Below are 23,516 nucleotides of genomic sequence, written 5' to 3' on the forward strand. Positions count from 1 at the left end.
AATATGGTGAAGTGTCATGTAGTCGACGTTCACATGACACCACTAAGGGAATAACAACATACATACGATCAAAATATCGAACACATATCAAGTTCACATGATTACTTGCAACATAATTTCTCCCGCGACCTCAAGAACAAAAGTAACTACTCACAGATGATAAACATGCTCATGATCAGAGGGGTATTAAATAGCATAATGGATCTGAACATATAATCTTCCACCAAATAAACCATATAGTGATCAACTACAAGATCTAATCAACACTACTAGTGACACAAGCACCAATCTATAGTTCCGGTAACAAGATTGAACACAAGAGATGAACTAGGGTTTGAGAGGAGATGGTGTTGTAAAAGATGTTGATGGAGATTGCCCTCCCCAAGATTGGAGAGTTGCTGGTGATGATGATGATGATTTCCCCCTTCGGGAGGGAAGTTCCCCCGGCGGAATCGCTCCGCCGGAGGGCAAAAGTGCTCCTGCCCAAGTTCCGCCTCGAGACGGCGGCGCTCCGTCCCGAAACTCTTTTCTTATTTTTTTCTAGGTCAAAATGACTTATATACCACAAGATGGGCACCGGAGGTAGGCCGAGGAGGCCACAACCCACCAGGGCGTGCCTGGGGGGGGTGCTGGCGCACCTAGGTGGGTTGTGCCCACCTGGTGGCCCCCCCTCTGGTGTTTATTGGTTCCAATATTCGTCAAATAATTCATAAAAATTCTCTGTAGAGTTTCAGCTCATTTGGAGTTGTGCAGAATAGGTGGCCTGACGTAGCTTTTCCAGGTCCAGATTTCCAGCTGCCAGAATTCTCCCTCTTGGTGTGTTCCTTGTAAATTATGAGAGAAAAGGCATTAGAATTACTCCAAAAAGCATTATTATGGATACAAACATTATAAATAACAGCAAGGAAACATGATGCAAAATGGACGTATCAGGGGGGAGATCCTTGGCCGCAGCACGACGCTCCGCCCGCGCAACTATCGATTCACCTGCGTCGCACACCCGCCTTCCCTTGCGAGCCGTGGAGGTAGGCGACCAGATCGAAGGCGAACGAGCCGAGGGGAAGGCCGAAGCAGGACCTGAGCGAGGAAGCCTTGTTCTTCGCAGAATATTTCCGCACCGTACATTTCTTCTTTCTCTTGGACTGGGATAAGTCATCAGCACGCAGGAGAGAAGGAGGCAGATCCTCAATGCCAGAATGGGTAGGGGAGAGCGGACAGCCTGTGAGATTAGTCCAGACTCCCGAGATGGGAGTGACCGTGGCCGTGGGCCTCTTGTGCAGCAACCCCTCCGCCGAGGGTGGCGGTGGAGCAGAAACTGGAGCAGCCACCACCTCTTTTGGCGCCTTGTCAATAGGAGCATTGGACTTGAAAAGTTCCCGTTCAGATTCTCCAGCCCATCCCATTCCGACTGCGTGAATTGCGGATCCGAGCCCCCACTAGGGTTCTGCCCACCTGTAGAACCATCTCCATTCTTGTCATGCTTGTCCGCGGGGTTGGAAGGAGGGGGAGGTGGAGGGGGATGAAAAGCCTCGGCTCCTTCCACCCGAACCCACAGCCTAACACCATCAGGAGAGGGGAACACGTCGATAAAGCCACGGACACATATCGGATCCACAAACCAAATCTTGATTCGAACCGGACCAATCTTAGCTAAAGACTCAGCATCAACTTCCACAGGTTTCCCGATCAGAGCACCAAAAGCCATCAGAAAGGAGGACGAGCGGAGGCCCACTGGGACGTCATCCACGAGCACCCACACCTGAGAGAGCGGGCCAACTGCTTTAACACCACAAGAGGCAGCCTTCACCGAAACCACCAACTGATTGAGAGGAAGGGTGAAGCTAGTACAAGACGCGGTCATGCGAAGACACTCTTTGGAGGGGAAGACGATGGAGAACTCAAAATCAGAGAGCTGGTTCACTTGCCAATCCCAACCTTCAACATCCCAGATCCGAAGCCCTTCAAGCAAAGTTTGGGGAGAGATTCTCTGATCTTGAACAGTGACAATGGCGGTGTTGGAGAGGGAAGGGGCCGCCACCACCAAAGGAAGATCGCAATCCAGGGCAAAGAACGAGCACCCAGGGAGACCCGTCCCAAAGTGGACAAAGGACGGAGGTTTCTGACGGTTCTGACAGTTAACAGTGAGGTGACAATCGGAGCAGCAGATCAGGCAGAACGGCGGGTTAGTGCATCTCGACTGGAGGTGCCCAGGTTGGTGGCACGCAAAGCAAGTGAGAGCAGAGGGGTTGCTCGGGGCAGAAGAATTGGGACGATGCAATGGAGGGGGGAGGGGGAGGGAGGATGCCGTCCCCCATCCCCGACGAGGACGAGCCAAGGGGAGGGCCAGGAGGGCGCCGAGCCGGACCAGAGAAGGAACGCAGAGGCGGGCAGGGCCCAACCCCGGCAGCAGCAGGACGAGGGGCCTGCCGCACCGGAGCCGAAGGACCACGCCCCAAGCCAGGGGCCGGCAGAGAACCCGACGAGGAAGACCGGCCCACGCCGCCCGCTGCCGCCGCCTCCCATGGATCCAGCGCCGGAGAACACGCTAGCCCAAATCTAGCGCCCTGAGGGCCAGATCTAGGCGGGGCGTGCTCGCGCTCCGCGCGCTAGAGCCACTCCGGACCAGCAGCCCACGCAGCATGGTCGCGAGCCACCTACTCATGAGCCGCATGCTCCGCCTCCAACTTGGAACGGAGGGAGGCCTCGAGCTCCAGATCAGCGCCCGAGCCCGACGACTCCTTACGCCGGCGCTTACTACCAGAAACAACGTCACTCGACGAACCCCTAGATTTTTCCATGGCGAGGGCCGCCGCGAAGGAGAGGAGGAGGGGAGGGGGAGGGGTGGATCTGACGAGGCGACGGATGGGAGCGCGATATCTACGCAGATCCGCGGCGGAAGCCGGAAACCCTAGGAGGGGGGAGCGGAGCCACGGGGCACCCATAAATGGGAAAACTTTGTTTTTGCCACTCTAGTTTTTGCCCACTTTGCGTATGCCACTCTAGAATTTGACATTTCACTTTTTCCACTCTTAGTTTTGACAATATATCACTTTTGCCATTCCGTGGCAAAAGCAACATTTTCAGAGTGGCAATTGTGATACATTGTCAAAAGCTAAGAGTGGCAAAAGTGAAATAAAAAATTATCGTTTTTGCCATGGAATGGCATTTGCGATGTATTGTTAAAACCCAAGAGTGGCAAAAGTGATATGTCAAATTCTAGAGTGGCATAAGCAAAATTGGCAAAAGCTAGAGTGGCAAAAACAAAGTTTCCCCCCCATAAATAGCCTATCCGGGCCAGCCTTACCTGGGCCTGGCAGGCCACCTGGGCCGAAAGGGGGGAGGCATACCGACCAATGGCAACTGCTCATGGCCCACATGGGGAAGGGGGGGAGTCGTTCACAGAGGACAGAGAGGGGGGAGTGGGCAGAGCGCACACGAGCGGGCCAGGCGAACCCAGAGGCCCAAGATCCAGCACCCCACGTGGCCCACTAGCCAACGGGGACGAGATCAGATCTAGGGAAGGCGCCACCGTCACCAGCGCGCACCTTGGCGCCACAGCCGCCGGCGACGGCGACACGGAGCTGGAGATGGGGGGAGAGGGGCCACACACGCAAGGAACCACACCCAAAATCCCAGATCCGGGCGAGGGAAGGGGAAACTTACCAGACTTGCGACGGCGATGAGAGACACGGACCCAGCCAGCGTCCGCCACCGGAGACACCACCGGCCGACCCCGACCCCCAGGAGCAAACTTGCGGGAGCGAGGCGCGCCAAGGGGAGCGGAAACCAACAGGGGGGAGACCGGCGAGAGCGCATCTGCCGCATCCGAGGAAACATCCTCATCGGAGTCCAGAGCCCGAAAACGAGATCCGAGCGGCTGCGCGGGGGGGGGGGGGGGGGGGGGGAGCAAGAGCCGCGACGCCGGCGAAGGAGCAGAGGACGACGAGCCGGGCGCGAAGGACGGGACCGGACGAGAGGGCGACGGCGGGCCGAGCCCAACAAGGGGCGAAGGGACGGCGGGGGAGGGGAGGGGGGAGAGGGGAGCAGGAGGGGGAGAGAGGAGAGCCATCTCCTTCATAGATTCGGCCGTGGCCTATGACGGGAGCTCTGGGCCCAGGATCGCGGACACGGCGCTAGGCCACTTGGAAACATAATCGAATCCAGCAATGGCACCCAAACGCGTCGGGATCTCGCTCACGTCCGGCCACCGGCAGCTTTTCCGGCACGCCGGTGCCCGGGGCCGGGGAGCCCGACGCACGTGTCCGCATGCCAGCGACGGGCAAACCGCCGACCGTGTACGCGCGTACGCCTCCTCCCGTGCCACCTCCGCCTCACCTAGGCCCAGCAAGAGCGCGCGTAAAAAGCCGGAGAGAAATCTAGTGCACAATATTATTATTCACTGCGCCTTTTTGGAAGGATTGTTAATTGGATTTTGGATGCCTTTGGACATTGGAATGGTCGCTGTCAGTGTCCCCTGGGGTCCGGTAGTGACAAATGAGGGAATGCCTTGTTGGTCTAGCCGGGCCGGTGCACCCATCCATTATCATCACGGAAAGAAAAAAAAAGGGCCGCATATGTAAGCACCACCGTCTCGGTGCAACGCCGAGCACTTCTTGGCAAAAACCAACCGGATCTTTGGACGTGTGACCACACATGGTAATCGAGTTTTTACCGTGGCCGCAAGTGGAAACCGCAAGAGCTTTCACCCTCCGAACCGCAGGTCGCCATTGCCGTAACGCTACCAGTCTTGACAAACCAAGCAGTAAAATAAGAATCCGGAAATCTGTAGTCAGCGAAGAACAATCCAGAACCAGACCAAAAGAATTATTAACCGTCGTCCGCCGGAGCGCCTCAGCCTCAAATCAAATTAATTAAGAAATCATTTACGTTGAATTATAAAGCACATGAGCTGGGCAACGCAGGCATGCATTGAACAGCGCATTGGAACGTTTCTTTCATCACCTGCGCACGAAAAAGACCTCCTTGCGTGGCTCCTCTTCCTTTTCCTGCCATTTTCTAGGAAGAAGTTTCCTGGATTGACGAGTTAATATAAAAAACAGTCCTCTGGAGCATGAATTAAGATCACATTCGCAAACGTGCGAGCTACGCTGTTTCTATGCGAAATGCCGGTGCAAGATCTTGGAAATATTTGAATTCAACTCGCAGAGCGACAGGACACAGCCAGTGCCCAGAGCACCTACATGTCTACACGTGGACTTGTTGAGGTTTGTTTACAAGATAGGGCGTGTGGCCTCTTGATTCGCTCTATCTTTGTAGCAATGGACAAGATGTTCGCTAGCCTCCTCCTATAATTGGTGGAAGATTTTGTGCGTAGAGTGGTTCGGATATGGTACGGGCATGCAGCTACATGCGCGTGGTGTCTTGTGGAACGAATGGATAACAGTTGTCAAGTTTATTATTAACAATTTCATCGGACAAGAACACAATGATGATCCATGAAGCAGCCAATGCATCAGGTCATACAACTGCTACACACAAAAGTATATAGGACACCCATAAAGCTTTTGGCTCGAGCCCACGGAGAAGGAACTAAAATATAGCACTCCTCCTATATCTTTAGGAATCGAATTCCTTGGCCTAGCTTGCAACTAGGATTAAGCAGAAAACTAGCTAGCTTCAAGCCGGCTAGCTAATTGCACCTCTAAAAGTTGTAGTACTACCTAGTTAGGTTCTACCAGTTGGGCCACTTGATAGTTTGATGATGGCAAGGGTGAGCTAAGACTGGGCGGCAAGACTAGTTCGTCTACTACCTGTAACAACTGCCTGTAGCAAAGACGCACTCAGTGACCTGAGATCAGAACGATTGAGATTACTTGTAAAACTACTTTGATGGTAACATTTCCCTTGTTTGCACTGCATGGCATTATCCGACAAACAGATATTCTTGGTTTCCCTCACTGATCCGTTGTATACCACCTTGCATGGCATTATCTGGCAAACAGATATTCTTAGTTTCCCTCACCGATCCGTTGTATACCACCTTACTTATCCTAACCTGCTTATACATAAAAGAATAAAAATAAAAGGACATTCTACCCTAATCATCACTAGCACAACTTGCACCGCATCGCATGCGATGATTAATCATGAAGTCTACAGCAACAAGTAGTATGGATCAAAGGAAATATTATTATTATCACACAAAGCAACATTTGTAATTTACTATAGCGGATTCGTGCAATGCTTAAGATGGTTGTTTATTCCCGAAACGCTATTATTTTCCTTATTGTGTATAAAAGTTACGAAATTCATTTTTGTGTCGGTCTACACAATTATATATGTATCCTAATTATGCAAAGGCTGGGTGTGACTCATAATATTTTAAGATAGTAAAAACCAACGGCGGAGCTTAGTTGAGGCCTGCAGGGGCCATGGCCCCCTAGCTTTACTACAAAGCGGCAATGTATTAAAGTAAGTGAAGTTTTTTTTTTTGCTTTGGACTAATATAATGTTCAGTTTTGCTAGAACTCATTTAGATGAGATTTAATTTGGTCTCATTCATCTTTTATAGCCACTGGATGTGATGCTATAAGATGCGTGTATGCTGACGTGGGTTGTATCCGTTCTTGTTTTCCAGGTGAATGAGACCAAATTACGTCTCATCTAGATGAGTTCTAGGTACTCCCTATAATGTTTACTAGGTAAAACGGGGTAACAAATAATTTTGACCGGGCAATCACCTTTTTTGCGCTGTAGAACAACCGATGAAACCCACGGCCACAGTAGCAGAAAACCACGTCTACAAAACAAAATTAACCTAGGATGGTTGAATAGTCAGTTTAATCATCCTAGCCTACGTCCGATGGTCCATCCCCGGACAACTTTTCACCATAAAAACGAACCCGCGGCTGATCTGATCTGGTATACGAAACCGCGGTGTGACATTCCCGTCACTTGCATCCACCCATGTTCGTTCCCACAACGTAGGTTTGAGTCAACTCAATCGAACATCATCGGCTGTTTCACTTACTTTTTGGAGGGAGGGGCAACCTACGTCGTTCCTCTGTCTCGCCGGTAGAAACGCCGCTCGCGCCACCAACCACCACCATTCCCTTGCCCTGTTTCGCCAGCCATCACATCATCGGCTGTTTTGTCCTACGGCAGAGTGTCGAGGCGCGGGCAACGAGCCCATCCGTGTGGCAGCCACCCGCACTCCACACTTATATAAAGGCCCGGCTAGCCGCTCCAGCTTAGCATCCAGCCAAGCCGAGCTCACCTTCTCCCTCACCCCAGAGTTCCCGGGAGGCGGCAACTTTCATGGTCCTTCGATATTGACATATACAAAACCTATCAGTTCTTGCCATGGCCGCGAAATCTTGGAACCCATTCTCGTGCTGCGTCGGCGGCGCCAGAGTGGCGGATGACGACGACGACTGCAAGAGGCGGATCAGGCGGAGCGTGAAAGGCTGCCCGAGGTCGTCGTCGAGGATGTCGTTCAAGAGCCTGACCTCGTCGGGGACGCTGTCGCCGGAGGACCTGTCCATCACGCTGTCCGGCTCCAACCTGTACGCCTTCACCTACGCCGAGCTCCGCAAGGCGACCGGGAGCTTCTCGCGCGCCAACTACCTCGGCTGCGGTGGCTTCGGCCCGGTCTATAAGGGCGCCGTCGACGACAAGCTTCGCCCCGGGCTGGCCGCGCAGCCGGTCGCCGTCAAGTACCTCGACCTGGACTGCGGCACGCAGGGCCACAAGGAGTGGCTGGTGAGTGCCAAACAGAGTTTGACAATGCACGCGCCGGCCAGATCAATTTCCAAGCCTGGCTGACTTATATTATACGGGTTGTTCTTGTAGGCAGAGGTTTTCTTCCTTGGGCAACTGAGGCACAAGAACCTGGTGAAACTGATCGGCTACTGCTACGAGGACGAGCACCGGATGCTGGTCTACGAGTTCATGAGCGGCGAGAGCCTGGAGAAGCACCTCTTCAAGAGTGAGTTCTCCACTGCTGTTCTTCTTTGTCCCCTCAAGTTTCTTTTCTCCAAGTCAAGAAGATAGCTGAGCTGCTCTCTGCCTTCCAAAAGAACAACACTTGCTCTTTTTTAAAACAGAGGAACTGTAGATATTTGGATATTTTTGTACTCCTGGAATTAGAGTGCTTGAAAGTTACTACTCTTGGTCGACGTGGAGGAGGAGACTGACCTAAAACATCATATTCGCTTTTAGGCATAAGTGGCTCTCTCCCGTGGATGACAAGGATGAAGATCGCTGTTGGCGCGGCCAAGGGCCTTGCCTTTCTCCACGACGCAGACCCGCCGGTGATATACCGTGACTTCAAGGCCTCCAACATCTTGCTCGACTCGGTAAGCCACCCGTAACTTCAGTCTTTCTGCATAGAAAAGAAGCAGCTTTGAAAATGTCTCTTTCATTTGGGAACTCTAGTGGTGGTTACTAACAAATGGGGTCGAAAAAGCTTCACACCTCTTATACACTGGAAATACTACAAAACTGGCTCACAAGCAAAAAATAATATGATGTCGAATCTAGATTTTGAACCTTTAACTTTTGACTAGTTGAACCATCCAAGATGCCATGAATGGATGCATGACAAACTTGAGAAAGCTTATATGACCTGGCTTCACCACATAAATCAAGCTCACAGTAACACCCACAACTTAGTAATTCATAAATTGCAGTGCAATTGTACACATATTTTATACATCATACCTAGTTGGAGAAAATATTCACCAGATATGCCATTGTACGTCACTTGGTGATATTTCCCTTACAAAATTCCAATGCTTGCTATTTCAGGATTACAACACCAAGTTGTCCGACTTTGGGCTGGCCCAGGATGGGCCCCAGGGCGACGAGACACACGTGACAACACGTGTCATGGGAACGCATGGTTATGCGGCTCCAGAATACATCAAGACGGGGGCCTCTTGACCGCCAAGAGTGATGTATATAGCTTTGGTGTAGTGCTCTTGGAGCTCCTCTCCGGGCTACGGTCAGTGAACCGCGCACGGCGGCCGAGGGAGCAGAACCTGGTGGCTTGGGCTAGACCATACCTCAAGCGTTCTGACAGATTGTACAAAGTCATGGACCCAGCTCTCGAGTGTCAATACTCATGCAAAGGCGCCGAGGTGGCAGCACTGGTGGCATACAAGTGTCTCAGCCAAAACCCAAAGTCTAGGCCCACCATGAGGGAGGTGGTCAAGGCCCTCGAGCCCGTCCTCGGCATGGAAGACTTCTTTCCTGTGGGCCCATTTGTGTTCACAATCATTGTGGAGGAGGACAAGGTAGTGGACATGAAGGTGGAGGTCGAGGAGAAGCACCAACACCATCGCCAGAACCATCAAGACAGGCACCGGCAGAAGTACCCCGACTCAGCAATCCATGCCGGCATTGTGCTCCGCGGCCACGATGGGGTCATTACTGGGTACACTGGTGCACAACGGCGGCAACAAAGGTCGTCGAGCTACCACCAGGAGAGAGGGGCATAGGACTAAGGTAGCACAACGACGGCAACAAAGGTCGTCGAGCTACCACCAGGAGAGAGGGGCATAGGACTAAGGTAGCTAAGTGAGTAGGACAATATGGTATGCACAGAGTATAGAGATGTGATACAATGTCACATCAGTTTGTTTCAGATTTGTGGATTGTGTTTCTTTTATTCTTTATAGTTTTTGGAAAGTTCTCTCGGACTTAAGCCCGTCTTTCTGTTGATAGTGACAACAAGGGTATAGATAAAATAGGGATGCAAAACAGTGTGACAAAAGTCCGGTTTTCATTTTCGCAAGGATTATTCAAAATGTTGTGAATTGGCCTAGTTAAAAAGGATGCTCAAATTTTCTTTCATTTACACTTCTAGAATTTTGATCCAATAGTTGTCCATTGTTCCAAGTGAGACGAGTACTGGAAAAAAATTGTCATGCATGCACACCTCGGCAAAATCTTGCAAAGGTAAAAAGAAAGCAAATTCTCATCTTATGCCAAGAGAGATGTCTTACGATTGACCATATTCAAATGCTTTGTAATTGTGTGAGCACTGAGGCGACAGTCGGTAAGGCAATCTCTAATGCTGACCCGCAAATTTGCTCCGGCATTCGTTCGCGGATAGCGGGAACCAGTCCACGGACATGGATGCTGGAGCCGGCCATTCAATGCTGTCCGCATACATTTCAAACATTTTTCAACAATCCGGATATAATTCATGCAAACCCAACGCATTTCCTACAAACCGGAAGAAAACAATTACTACATTTATTTTAACTAAAAAGGTAAAACTATGTGCATGTCCGGCAGGGCGGAGCTCCGTTCCCATGAAACGGATACACTACACTAGTCTACGGTCGGCCGCGGCGGATCCTTTTGTCTTCCTCATGTCCGGCAGCCCGCACATCGAACTATGAGGAGCCCTAAAGGTATATTCTTTCCGCGTATTTTCTCTATGTCCGGTTGCGCTGATCATCGGAGCGGCAAAGGGGGTGCTTCGGCCGGAAGGGAATGGAGGCTCCTCCGCTTCTGTGAAGCTAAGCCGAGGCGGGGGGTCGATGATGGTCTGTGTTGAACGGGGCAAGTCATCGGTTGTGCACTCCGACGATGCGCCGGTGGTGACCTTTCTGGGACCCAAATGGTGACAGCCTTCCATGATCTGTCCTCCCATATGCTGACTCTGGAGTAAAATCAGCATGGTGTCACTGCACCCGGGCAGGAGCGCCCCAGCAAAGCCACGACCAGCGGCGCGTGTGGCAAACAGCGGCGTTTCGGTCCGGCCGCTCGTCAGTCCACCTGCTGCTAGCTGTTGGCAGCTTATAATAGATTGGCGGCGACATGTTGCTAATCAGTAATCAACGTACCATCGTCATGTGCTCGTCTGTCTGACATTAGTTTAAGATAAGAGAGATGACACCCGGTCACCCAGCAGCCCGTACGTACATGCGATCAAGCTTAAATAACAAACAAACAAAAAAGTCGCGTCCTGACCTAAGCCACATTGTGAAGATGTGGACCGATGAATCATGGTCATGGGCGTGCTCTGCCTCTGCAAGACGAGCTTCGGACGATGGATCGGCCAGAGACCATCATCATTATCAACAACAACAGGGTGGGTGCAGTTTCTTCAAAGAAACAGCAGCAGGGTGCTGGCGAGCGAAGCAATTAATGCACGTACGTGTACGTCCGAGGTCTCCCTCACCGGTGTAGATTAGAAAGAAACCATGCATGCATGCATCTCCAAGTAAAGCCATCGCGTAATAATAGCCTATGAGATGGGATTGGGAGCATGATATATGCGTGCATCACGCGGCCCGGTCGTACGTCCTGATGGCTCATCTGCCTGCCTGCCTACATGTCGCGCGCTCGCAGCCGCAGCCGTGGGTGGTACGTGCCAGCTAATTAAACGTGCGGAATTAGAGAAACGCAGGGACATCACTGAGCACTCGACGACCAGAACGCCCGAACGCTAAATATCTCATCTCAAGAGACGAGAGAGGAGAGGAGAGAAGAGTAGACGGCGGCACGGGTCAAGGTCAACAATGTGCATGCATCCACGTCAGGGGAGCCGGCGGGAAAGGCCTATCCACAAGTATATAGTCCAAGGTACTAAACAAGGCTTGTGTGTACTTATACGGCATTGACAACTGACGGCCGAGACTAACTACCAGAGGCGAGCGGGCGACAAGAATATTGTGCCTTGATCCACTTGTTAACCAATCGTCTCGTTTTGTATTGATACCATGCAGCAGTACGTACGAGGAGAATCCGGAATGATTACAGAGGTTTGAGGTATGATTAGCCATATATGTCGTCGTCAACTACGTACTCCCTCTATATATATAAAAGAAAGAGGCAATGTATTTTTATTTTGTTTTCTTGATTTTGAGATAGCTAACCGCTCATTTCAAACGGTAAGAGGCAATATATTTGGCCAGCTTGTGAGCGTACAAGACAGTAGACACAACAAGAAAAATAATAGCGCTTCCCGCAGGTGTCTCACATTTACTGTTTGCAGATGACACTCTTTTGTTTTCAAAGCAGAGGAGGAACAAGCTAGAAAGGTGCATGAGTTATTAAATACGTATGAGAAGGCAACGGGTCAGTTCATTAACCGGGCCAAGTGCAGTGCACTATTTGGCACGTCTTGCACAGAAAACAATCAGGAGAACGTTCGTTCAGTGCTACAAATTAACCTTGTTACTTTTGAGGAAAAATATTTGAGTCTGCCTACTCCGGACGGACGTATGTCTAAGGGAAAATTTCAGAATTTGCAGTCGAGGCTTCTGAAGCGGATCATTGTTTGGGGAGACACGTTGTCACTTGCTGAAAGGAGACTATGATCAAAGCTGTAGCACAGGCAATACCAACATATATTATGGGGGCTTTTAAACTTCCGATGTCAGTGTGATCTCAACAGGATGGTACGAAACTTCTGGTGGGGTTCATCTGAGGGCAAGAGGAAAACGCATTGCACGGCTTGGCCGAATATTCTGGCTCATAAAATGAAGGGCGGTTTGGGTTTCAAAGACTTCCGTCTCTTTAACCAAGCCCTCCTAACACGGCAGACGTGGCGAATTCTATCTAATCCTAACAGCTTATGTGCGCAGGTCCTCAAAGCCTGATATTATCCGGACGGTCAACTGGCGGACACTGTTTTCTCTGGTAACGCATCCCCTACATGGCAGGCCATCCAGTATGGCCTTGAGCTCCTCAAAAAGGGGATTGTCTGGCGAGTCGGAGATGGCCGGAACATACGCATTTGGCGCGACCGTTGGCTCCCAATGGTACCGATGGCCCAACCGATCACGCAACAGGAGACTTGCCGTCTTCGCCGGGTCTCGGAGCTCCTGGACGTGTCCGGCGCCTGGCGTATGGATGTGCTACAACTGTATTTCTTTCCAGTAGACGTTGCGACCATCACCAACATTCGCATGTCGCCTCGCATCACCGACGACGTCATTGCATGGGCTCCGCAGAAGAATGGTAGCTTCACCGTTGGCTCCGCATATCGGCTCGCCATGGACGAGCGCGAGCGTCCACTGGCGACTGCAACGAGCAGGGCACCGGATGGTCGTCGCGCTATCTGGAAGACCATATGGGGGTGCCCTGCTCCCCCAATGGTACGCGTCTTCGCATGGAGGCTGGTTTCCAACTCACTCGCTACCTGGACAAATAAATTCTCTCGTCACCTCGAGCTTTCTGACGTGTGTCCTCTTTGTGGTGAGGAACGAGAGGATTGCTTCCATGCAATGTGTAGGTGCCCCCTGGAGAAAGAGTTGTGGCATGCTATGGCGCAGGACCGGCCCGTTCCCAAGGTGGAGAATATCATACATACAGGTCCAGAATGGTTATTCTCACTACTGGAGCCTCTACCTGACACTACACGTATGATAGTCCTCATGGTCATGTGGCGTGTGTGGCATATGCGGAATGAAATAACTCATGGCAAGCCCCCACCTCCAACGGAAGCATCACGCAGATTTCTGCAAGGCTACATCAATTCCTTATTGTGCATTCATCAGTGGCCCCAAGTTAACATGGAGAAAGGAAAGATGGTTGTTCAGGTTGGTCTTCTGGCGCCACAAGAGCGTGTACAACAGAAGGTGGAGCTGCGGTGGACGCTACCCCCGGCTGGATGGACAAAATTGAACGTCAATGGCAGCTATGTACCGGCTACGGGAGCTGCTGGAGGGGGGCATGGTCTTGCGAACAGACCAAGGGGACATCATCTTCACTGCCTGTAGGGAAAACCGCTCATGTGTTAATGGCCTAGAAGCTGAGTTGGCGGCGGGTAGGGAGGGGCTCGAGCTAGCCCTGCACCGCACGGATCTGCCCATTCTCATTGAGATGGATAGCGTCGAGGTTGTGAACATGTTGAACGCTTCGGCAAGGGATTGCTCGAGGAACCGCGTGCTAGTTGAGGAGATTAAGAGGATGAAGGATGCTGAGACTAGGGAGATTTCTATCAAGTCTACTAGTCGCTCGCAAAATAAAGTTAGCCACGCTCTTGCTGCTTCCGGTAGCCGGTAGGAGTACCCCCCCCCCCCCCCCCCCCCCCCCGGTACTGCAGTACGGCTGGGTTCGGGTATGTGTGGCATTGTAAACTTAGTTCTGGCGGATTTGCCTTCTTGAGTAATAGAAATCTCCCTTTACCCCGCAAAAAAAAACAGTGAGAATTTCTTCTTATTCCGTTCAAGTAATATGAATCCAAGGGAGTATAAGATTTCAAATAGTTTTATTACAGGGGCTGAGCTAGCCCAAGAAGACAACCAAAGAAAGAAAGAAATTAAAACAATGTAGTAGTACTCAAGTGCTAACGCAAGAAGTTCACCCATCTGTGAAGGAGCTGTATTTACTTGTCTGGATGTTGTTCAGCTTGGTACTAATAGGATTCTTCCTTGAATTTGGCACGACATGTACAGAGACTTTGCAGGATATTGTTGAAGACGAAGATGTTTCTGGTCACGCAGATAGGCCATAAATATCATCTCGCTTTTCTCAAAAAGGACAAATACGCTGCGAGCGTGTGCATGGTGTAAACATTTCACGTATTTCTTACGCAAATTCTCCCATCCTCGGCTTCTTTTCACAGCGATGAACCGACGGTGCCGTCGTTTTGCATGATTTGGCTGGCTTATCTCCAAGAACTCACTCAACACAGACCTCCTCCTTTTATAATTCCCGGCTCGCCTGAAAGAGCTAATTTCACGCACCGGAAGATATTTCGGCGCCCGTTTGTCCCGAAGATATTTTCCTGCATGCAGCTCCGACGCCACAACGACATTTGGCACGTACGTAACGCAGGATTCGACCTGAAAATGAGAGAAGCGTTGGGCATTTTGCGCTCGGATAAGTTTAAGACAGCACCGTGCTGGAGAAGTGAGAGGTGGTAATTATCTGCAAGAACGTCTCTAGCTAGCTAGCTAGTGTAGTGGTATGAACGAGCACGACTTGATGGACGGCGCAAACAAGCAACCCTCAATTTAGAAATTACGGTTGTTGCTGGACACTTGTCAGGAGAGACGAGATATTTGCTGGATGCAGGTGGAGACAAGAGCGTGGATTGACAAAAGTACGGGGTGTGCGTGTGCCCTTCTCCTCGGAAAATCAAAAGGAGATCAGCAGGTGCGGAAAAGATCCACCCCAGAATGTAGTAAAGTCCATCCTTGCAGCAGCGGCACGGTTGTCTGGGGTATCTACCATCTCCCGGTGGCCCGCGGCGGCGCCAGAGGGGAGGGGAGGGGTATGCGGCTGCTCGACCGGCTCTCTGCTAGTGTTCGATCAGGTTACATCGTCGTCGTGCTCCACCACCCACACGTCGCAGTTTCGTGCGCACCAGAGTCTGGAGCACACACTCCACAGCACACGCACGAAATCCACTCTTTTCGGCAGCTTCCTCGTGCACGTTGAGAATCGGTCGCGTCCTCGTGCCCCGACAACGACACGACGCCGTCCCCTTGGTAAATTCTAATCAGCATTGCTCGTACACCGCAAGCTTTGCGGGCGTTTCCTTCCTTCAGACGGCGTGGAAAAGATCGGCCGCGGCCTGTGATGGGAGCTCTGGGCCCAGGATCGCGGACACGGCGCGAGGCCACCTGGAAACATAATCGGATCCAGCCATGGCACCCAAACGCGTCGGGATCTCGCGCACGTCCGGCCACCGGCAGCTTTCCCGGCACGCCGGGGAGCCCCACGGTGAAGCACGTGTCTGCATGCCAGCGACGGGCGAACCGCCGACCGTGTACGCGCGTACGCCTCCTCCCGTGCCACCCCCGCCTCACCTAGGCCCAGCAGGAGCGCGCGTAAAAAGCCGGATAGGGATCGCAGTTGACCTGAGCCAGAGGTGTCGCCTAGCTACCACTCCGCCGCATGCGACGACGACGCCGTCGGCCCGGCCGACCGACCGACCGGCTCGCGCCCTGGGTGGTCGCTTGGCTTGCATCCGGGTGCTGGCCCTGGCCGGATAGAAAGCGTCGTCCGGTCCAATCCATCGCCTTCTTCTTCTTTTGCAACAGTCGAATGAATGGATCCCTTGCTGGCATGCGCTAGTGCACAATAGTATTATTATTCACTGCATCTTTTCCAAAGGTTTGTTTATTGGATTTTGGATGGCCTGGCTAGATCCTGGATATATACAAGGTTCCTTTGGACTTTGGAAAGGTCGCTGTCAGTGTTCCCTGGGGTCGAGTATGGTAATGAACTACTCCCTCCGTCCCATAATATAAAAACATTTTTAACGCTAGGGTAGTGTTAAAAACGTTCTTACATTTTGAGACAGAGGAAGTATTTATTTTAGAGTACACCTAGGCGTACCATACCTTTATAGAAGGTAGAATTTGAGTTACAAAAAGCGTACCATAAGGTAGAATTTGAGTTACAAAAAACTACACTCGTCGCGAACAACGAGCATAGCACAAACACCACACCCAAGCCAATCCAAAGATGGCCAACACCATAAAACAAGCTACAAAGCAAAGAGCCTATCCTCATCGACACACAACACCGCGTCTCGATCGAAAACGAACATCTCCGAAGAACACCAATTTCCGCATCACTTCACTTGTCGACGCACCATCCACTCTTATCGCCTAGGATAAGTGGCAAGTGGGTAGCAGGACTCGATCCGGTTCGAGGAAGATGTTGTCTTGAACACATCGGTGACGGGCATACATAGCGCCGCAGAGGATCAAGGAGGACCATGGCGAACACCGGAGGAGAGCGACTAGGAGCCGACCATGTCTCCAAACACAATGCTCTCAACAGAGGAACGACGTCGAGGACGCCGCCATTGTGCCGATCCAACCGAATCAAGGCTTTCGCCTGGAGACCACCACAACTCCAAGCAAGCGAGGGACATGCCGAACACGCCTCGACGACGCCTCCAAGGAGGGGAATGACATCCACGGGTGCCATCGCCGCCGGCCGACGGAAGTCGTGCAAGATTTTCATCCGCTCGTCGCACCTCACCACACCACCTAGAGTTTGGCAACACCGTCCCAGAAGCTTCACACCGCCGCCACCGCAACACTTCACCAAACGTAGCCGCCCAGCCGAGAACAGACGACCGGACACACGGCAAGGAGCACACCGGCCACCCCATCAACACCTCGCCTGGACAAGGAACCGTAGCCATCCACACCTCCGGCAAGGCCCAAAACGCCAACAACAGCCATCGCCCACTCCAAGGGACAGCCTTGCGACGGCTGGACCCGCATCTCCACGAGACCGAGCTGCACCACCGGGAGACCACCGCCGCTCATCACACCGCACAGAGGTAGCCGGCCGCTCGCTGCTTGCCAAGACTCCATCTTGGCCGAGCCTCACATCGCCGTCTTCACCACTTGGCCGCGGATTCACCGTGCTGCTTCCTGACGGCGCCGCAGCCACCCAACCGCGCCAACACCTTGCTGCAGATTCCTGTCTGGCCCGCCGCACCGCAGGGCCTCCTGCCGAGCTCCAACTGCCGCTCCCCACCTCCGGCCAGCACAGATCTGGCCGGCCAACCCCGCCACGAAGAGAGCGCCGGGCTGCCGCCAGCCCACGCGCGCCACCGCGACGCGTCAGCCCCGGCCAGCAGCAACGCCGCCGCACACCGCCATCTGCCAGCGCGCCCCGCCCGACGCGCCAGCCGCTGAGCACCGCCGTCGACTGGAGAAGAAGCCCCCTGCGGCCCCGCTACAGGGGAGGCAAGGGAAGGTCCCGCCGCCGCCGGCACCGCGCGGGCTTTGCCCGGCGGCGGGAGGGGAGGTGGATGGGGGCGGGGGCGGCTGCTAGGGTTGGGCGCCCGGGTCGCCCGCGGGGGGGGGGGGGGGGGGGGGGGTTACTACTCCTACATGATAATGAACTAATGACCAATGAGTGTTGCCTTGTTGGTTTGGCCGGTGCATCCATCCATTATCATCATGGAGAGAAAAAAAAAGGCCGCATATGTAAGCGCCACCGTCCCGGTGCAACGCCGGGCACTCCTTGACGAAACCAACCGTATCTCTGGACGTGTGACCAGACATGGTAATCGAGTTTTTACCGTGACCGCAAGTGGAAAGCGCAAGAGCTTTCACCCTCCGAACCGCAGGTCGCCATTGCCGTAACGCCACCACTCTTTGACAAGCCCAGAAGTAAAAGAAGAATCTAATAGAAAATTTTGAGGCAGGGAAGAACAATCCAGAACCAGACCAAGAGGGTTAACCTCAGCCCCAAACCAAATTAATTATAAATCATTTACGTTGAAATTATCGAGCACGTGACATCGCTGGGCGACGTAGGCATTGAACAGCGCATTGGAACGTTTCTTTCATCGTCTGCGCACGAAAAGATCTTCTTGCGTGGCTTCTGTTCCTTTTCCTGCCATTTTCTAGGAAGAAGTTTCCTGGATTGAGCAATTAATATTAAAAAATAGTCATATGGGGCAAGAATTAAGATCACATTCGCAAACGTGTGAGCTACGCTGTTTCAGTATGAAACGCAGGTGCAAGATCTTGGAAATATTTGAATTCAACTCGCAGGAGACAAGATAGCAAGAGCACCTACACGTGGACTTGTTGAGGTTTGTTTACACGGATAGATAGGGCGAGTGGGCATGGGGATGATTCGGTTTGTCTCTCTTTCTTTCTAGCAATGGACAAGATATTCGCTAGCCTCCTACAGTACGTCCCAGTCCTAGTATAATCGGTGGAAGATTTTGTGCGTAGGGTGGTTCAGATATAGTACGGGCACACAGCTACATGCGATCGGTGTCATGTGGTTGTGGAACAAACGGACAACAGTATTTCAGTTTCTATAACCTACTCGGACAAGCATACAATGATGACCCATGCATGAAGCAACCAGAGCATCAGCTTATACAACTGCATACAATAATAACAACGTTGGCACTAGCAGTAGTAACGCTTTTGGCAGCCCACGGATAAGGAACTACTCCCATATCTGTAGGAATCGAATTCCTTGCCTAGCTTGCAACAAGGATTAGTCAGGAAACTAGCTAGCTTCAAGGCGGCTAGCTAATTACACAACTAAATGTTGTACTACCTAGTTAGGTTCTAGCAGTTGGGCCACTTGATAGTTTGATGATGGCAAGGGTGAGCTAAGACTAGGCGGCAAGACTAGTTCGTCTACTACCCTGTAACAACTGCCTGTTGCAAAGACGCACTCAGTGACCGGAGATCAGAACGATTGAGATTACTTGTAAAACTATTCTGATGGTAACATTTTCCTTGTTTGCACTGCATGGCATTATCCGGCAAACTGATATTCCTGGTTTCCCTCACTGATCCGCTGTATAACACCTTACTTATCCTACCCCGTGTATATATATAAAAAATAAAAATAAAAGGTCAATTCTACCCTAATCCTCACCAGCACAACTTGCACTGCATCGCATGCGATGATTAATCATAAAGTCTACAGCGGCAACTACTATGGAGCAAAGAAAGTACTATTATTATCACACAAAGCAACGTTTTTGTGGTTTAATCTAGGGGAATCGCGCAATGCTTAAGATGGTTGTTTATTCCAGAAACGACTAAATCTTTCGTTCTTGCATGTAAAAGTTACGAAAATCATTTTTGTGCCGATCTACACATTTATATCCGTATCCTAGTTATGTAGAAGCCGGGTGTTACTTATAATATTTTGTATCTGCTTGATGCTATCTTTTAAGATAATAAAAACACCCGTTATCAACAAAAAAAAACACAAATATAATGTTTACTCGGTAAAACTGCATACAAAAGTAGTAAGCGAAATAGACTGTAAAAAAAGTAAGCAAAATTCTATTTTTGCTTTGGATTAATATAATGTTTACTCGGTAAAACACGGTAACAAATAATTTTGACCCGGCAATCACCTGTTTTCTTTAAGATTTACTTCTCCTGCTTCGTCTGTGAGTTTGGAAACTTCCAGTCCTTGGATCATTCCATTCCACTTTCCACCAAAAAGGCTTTGCACAAGATCACATCCAAACTAGAATCACCGAAGGTGAATGGATTTTCCTGAAATGGATGGATTAACTGCAAAGGCTAAAGGCACCTGTAGCACAACCGATGAAACCCACGGCCACAGTAGCCAAAAACCACGTCTACTAAACCTAATGAACCTGTGGAGCGTAGGGGTCAGTTTAATCGTCCTAGCCTACGTCCGATGATGGTCCACCCCGGACAACTTTTCACCATAAAAACGAACCCGCGGCTGATCTGGTATATGAAACCGTGGTGTGACATTCTCGTCACTTGCATCCACCCATGTTCGTTCCCACAAAGTTTGAGTCAACTCCATGAAACATAAGCAGCCTACGTCGTCCGTCTCGCCGGTAGAAATTCTGGTTGGAGGGAGGGGTGCGCCACCAACCACCACCATTCCCTTGCCCTGTTTCGCCAGCCATCACATCATCCTCTGGTTTGTCTGTCCTACGGCAGGGTCGAGGCGCGGACAACGAGCCCATCCGTGTGGGTGTGCCAGCCACCCCCACACTTATATAAAGGCCCAGCTAGCCAGCCACTCCTGCATCCACCCAAGCCGATCTCCGCCTTCTCTTGAGTCTTGACCTTCTCTCTCAGCTCAGGGAAGCGGGAAACTTTCTTGATCCTCCGATATTGATACATACAAAACCTATCATTTCTTGCCATGGCCGCGAAATCTTGGAACCCGTTCTCGTGCTGCGTCGGCGGCGCCAGAGTGGCTGACGACGACGATCATTGCAAGCGGCGGATCGGGCGGAGGGGGAATGGCTGCCCGAGGTCGTCGTCGAGGATGTCCTTCAAGAGCTTGAGCTCGTCAGGGACGCTTTCGCCGGAGGATCTGTCCATCACGCTGTCCGGCTCCAATCTGCACGCCTTCACCTACGCCGAGCTCCGCGCGGCGACTGGGAGCTTCTCGCGCGCCAACTACCTCGGCTGCGGCGGCTTCGGCCCGGTCTACAAGGGCGCCGTCGACGACAAGCTCCGCCCCGGGCTGGACGCGCAGCCGGTCGCCGTCAAGTACCTCGACCTGGACTGCGGCACGCAGGGCCACAAGGAGTGGCTGGTGAGTGCCAAACAGAGTTTGACAATGCACGAGCACGATCGCTGAACAGCTAGCTTATTATGTGGGTTATTCTTGTAGGCAGAGGTTTTCTTTCTTGGGCAACTGAGGCACAAGAACCTGGTGAAACTGATCGGGTACTGCTACGAGGACGAGCACCGGATGCTGGTCTACGAGTTCATGAGCGGCGAGAGCCTGGAGAAGCACCTCTTCAAGAGTGAGTTCTTCACTGCTTTCTGCTGTCGATTGATCATTGTTTAGTAGCGTTTGGTGGTTCATTTGGAAATCTGGGCACCACGTACGAGTGCCATCTGGTTCATCAGCGATGAGCTGTTCTTTGTCTCCTGAAGTTTATTTTCTGTAAGTCAAGAGGATAGCTGAGCTACACTCTGCCTTCCAAAAGAACAAGACTTGCTCTTTTTAATGCAGAGGAACTGTAGATATTTGGATATTTGGGTTAAAGAATTATTTTTCCTACCAACTTCCTAGTGTTTGAAAGTTACAACTCTTGGTCAACGTGGAGGAGGAGACTGACCTAAAACATCCTATTTCCTTTCAGGCATAAATGGCTCTCTCCCCTGGATGACAAGGATAAAGATCGCTGTTGGTGCGGCCAAGGGCCTTGCCTTTCTCCACGACGCAGACCCGCCGGTGATCTACCGCGACTTCAAGGCCTCCAACATCTTGCTCGACTCGGTAAGCCACCCGTAACTTCAGACTTTCTGCAAAGAAAAGAAGCAGTTTTGAAAACGTCTCTTTCATTTGTGAACTTATTTTTTTACCTCATTTGTTAGTACCCAAACCTTCACCTTGTACATCTTTGTACGTCACTTCGTGCTATTTTCTTTGACAAAGTTCCTACACTTGCTATTTCAGGATTACAACACCAAGTTGTCCGACTTTGGCTTGGCCCAGGATGGGCCCCAGGGCGACGAGACACACGTGACAACACGTGTCATGGGGACGCATGGTTATGCGGCTCCAGAATACATCATGACGGGCCACTTGACTACCAAGAGCGATGTATATAGCTTTGGTGTAGTGCTCTTGGAGCTCATCTCCGGGCTACGGTCTGTGGACCGTGCACGACGGCCGAGGGAGCAGAACCTGGTGGCTTGGGCTAGACCATATCTCAAGTGCTCTGACAGATTGTACAAAGTCATGGACCCATCGCTTGAGTGTCAATACTCATGCAAAGGCGCCGAAGCGGCATCACTGGTGACATACAAGTGTCTCAGCCAGAACCCAAAGTCTAGGCCCACCATGAGGGAGGTGGTCAAGGCCCTCGAGCCCGTCCTCAGCATGGAAGACTTCTTTCATGTGGGCCCATTTGTGTTCACGGTCATTGTCGAGGAGGACAAGGTAGTGGACATGAAGGTGAAGGTCGAGGAGAAGCACCAGAACCATCAAGACAGGCACCGACAGAGGTACCCCGACTCAGCAATCCATGCCGGCATTGTGCTCCGCGGCCGCGATGGGTTCACTACCGGGTACACTGGTGCGCAGTGGCGGCAACAAAGGTCGTCGAGCTACCACCAGGAGAAAGGGGCATAGGACTAAGGTAGGGAAGTAAGTAGGACAATATAGTATGCACAGAGTATAGAGATGTGATACAATGTCACATTAGTTTGTTTCAGATTTGTGGGTTGTGTTTCTTTTCTTCTTTACAGTTTCGGAAAGGTCTCAGGGCCTCACGCCCATCTTTCTTGTTGATAGTGACAACGGGGGTTAGATAAATATAGGATGCAAAATAGTGTGAAAAGGTCCGGTTTTAATTTTCGCAAGGATTGTTCAAGATGTTGTGCCTAGTTAAAAGTGAGACGAGTACCATGCATGTCTCGGCAAACTTCACACAGAAAAAGAACACAGATTCTCGTATTATGCTGAGAGAGAGATGTATTATGATTGACCATATTTAAATGCTTTGTGATTGTGTGAGTACTGAAACGACCGTCCGTGAGGTTGGAAAGAAGATAAGTGACAACATAAATGAAATGTCATGTTAAATTAAAGAACATGAATTTATTGAGATCATGAGCCATAATTATTGGGTTAAGATGGCCTGATCGCGAAGTAACGCACTAGTAAGTCCCGGACGAAGGTCGCCGGAGGAAAGAAATCATGCATGCATCCTGTAGTGTCCCAGATAACCGTCGCTCATCGCATAGGCTTTTTTTTAAAGGATAAACTTCTGATCCATTCATCTTCAATCATGTTAGTACGACGAACACTAGAAATAATAAAAATTACATTCAGATTCGTAGACCATCTAGCGACGGCTACAAGCACTGAAGCGAGCCGAAGCCGCCCAGCTGTAATCGCCCCTCCCTCGCTGGAGCCGGGCAAACCTTGTTGTAGTAGACAGTCGGGAAGTCGTCGTGCTAAATCCCATAAAACCAATGCACTAAAACAGCAACCGCCGCTGATGAAAAGTGTAAATAAAAAGGATCCAACTTGAAGACACACGAACAAAGACGAACGACGAACAGATTCGAGCAAATCCACCAAAGACAGATCCACCGGAGACACATCTCCACGCGCCCATC

General features: G+C 51.2%; 1 protein-coding gene and 1 pseudogene across 1 annotated transcript; both read left to right on the forward strand.

The window, feature by feature from the left end:
- The first annotated feature begins 6,957 nt into the window (after positions 1-6,957).
- LOC109740041 (serine/threonine-protein kinase RIPK-like) lies at positions 6,958-9,791 on the forward strand (annotated as a pseudogene).
- Positions 9,792-20,444: 10,653 nt separating this feature from the next.
- LOC109740040 (serine/threonine-protein kinase RIPK) lies at positions 20,445-22,843 on the forward strand. Its single transcript, XM_020299083.4, has 4 exons — positions 20,445-20,973; positions 21,052-21,187; positions 21,530-21,666; positions 21,847-22,843. Exons 1-4 carry the CDS (start codon positions 20,575-20,577, stop codon positions 22,522-22,524), a joined length of 1,350 nt encoding a protein of 449 aa, XP_020154672.1. The 5' UTR covers positions 20,445-20,574; the 3' UTR covers positions 22,525-22,843.
- Positions 22,844-23,516: the final 673 nt, after the last annotated feature.

This window comes from Aegilops tauschii, chromosome 5, assembly GCF_002575655.3.
Source record: "Aegilops tauschii subsp. strangulata cultivar AL8/78 chromosome 5, Aet v6.0, whole genome shotgun sequence".
NCBI classification, from domain to species: domain Eukaryota; kingdom Viridiplantae; phylum Streptophyta; class Magnoliopsida; order Poales; family Poaceae; genus Aegilops; species Aegilops tauschii.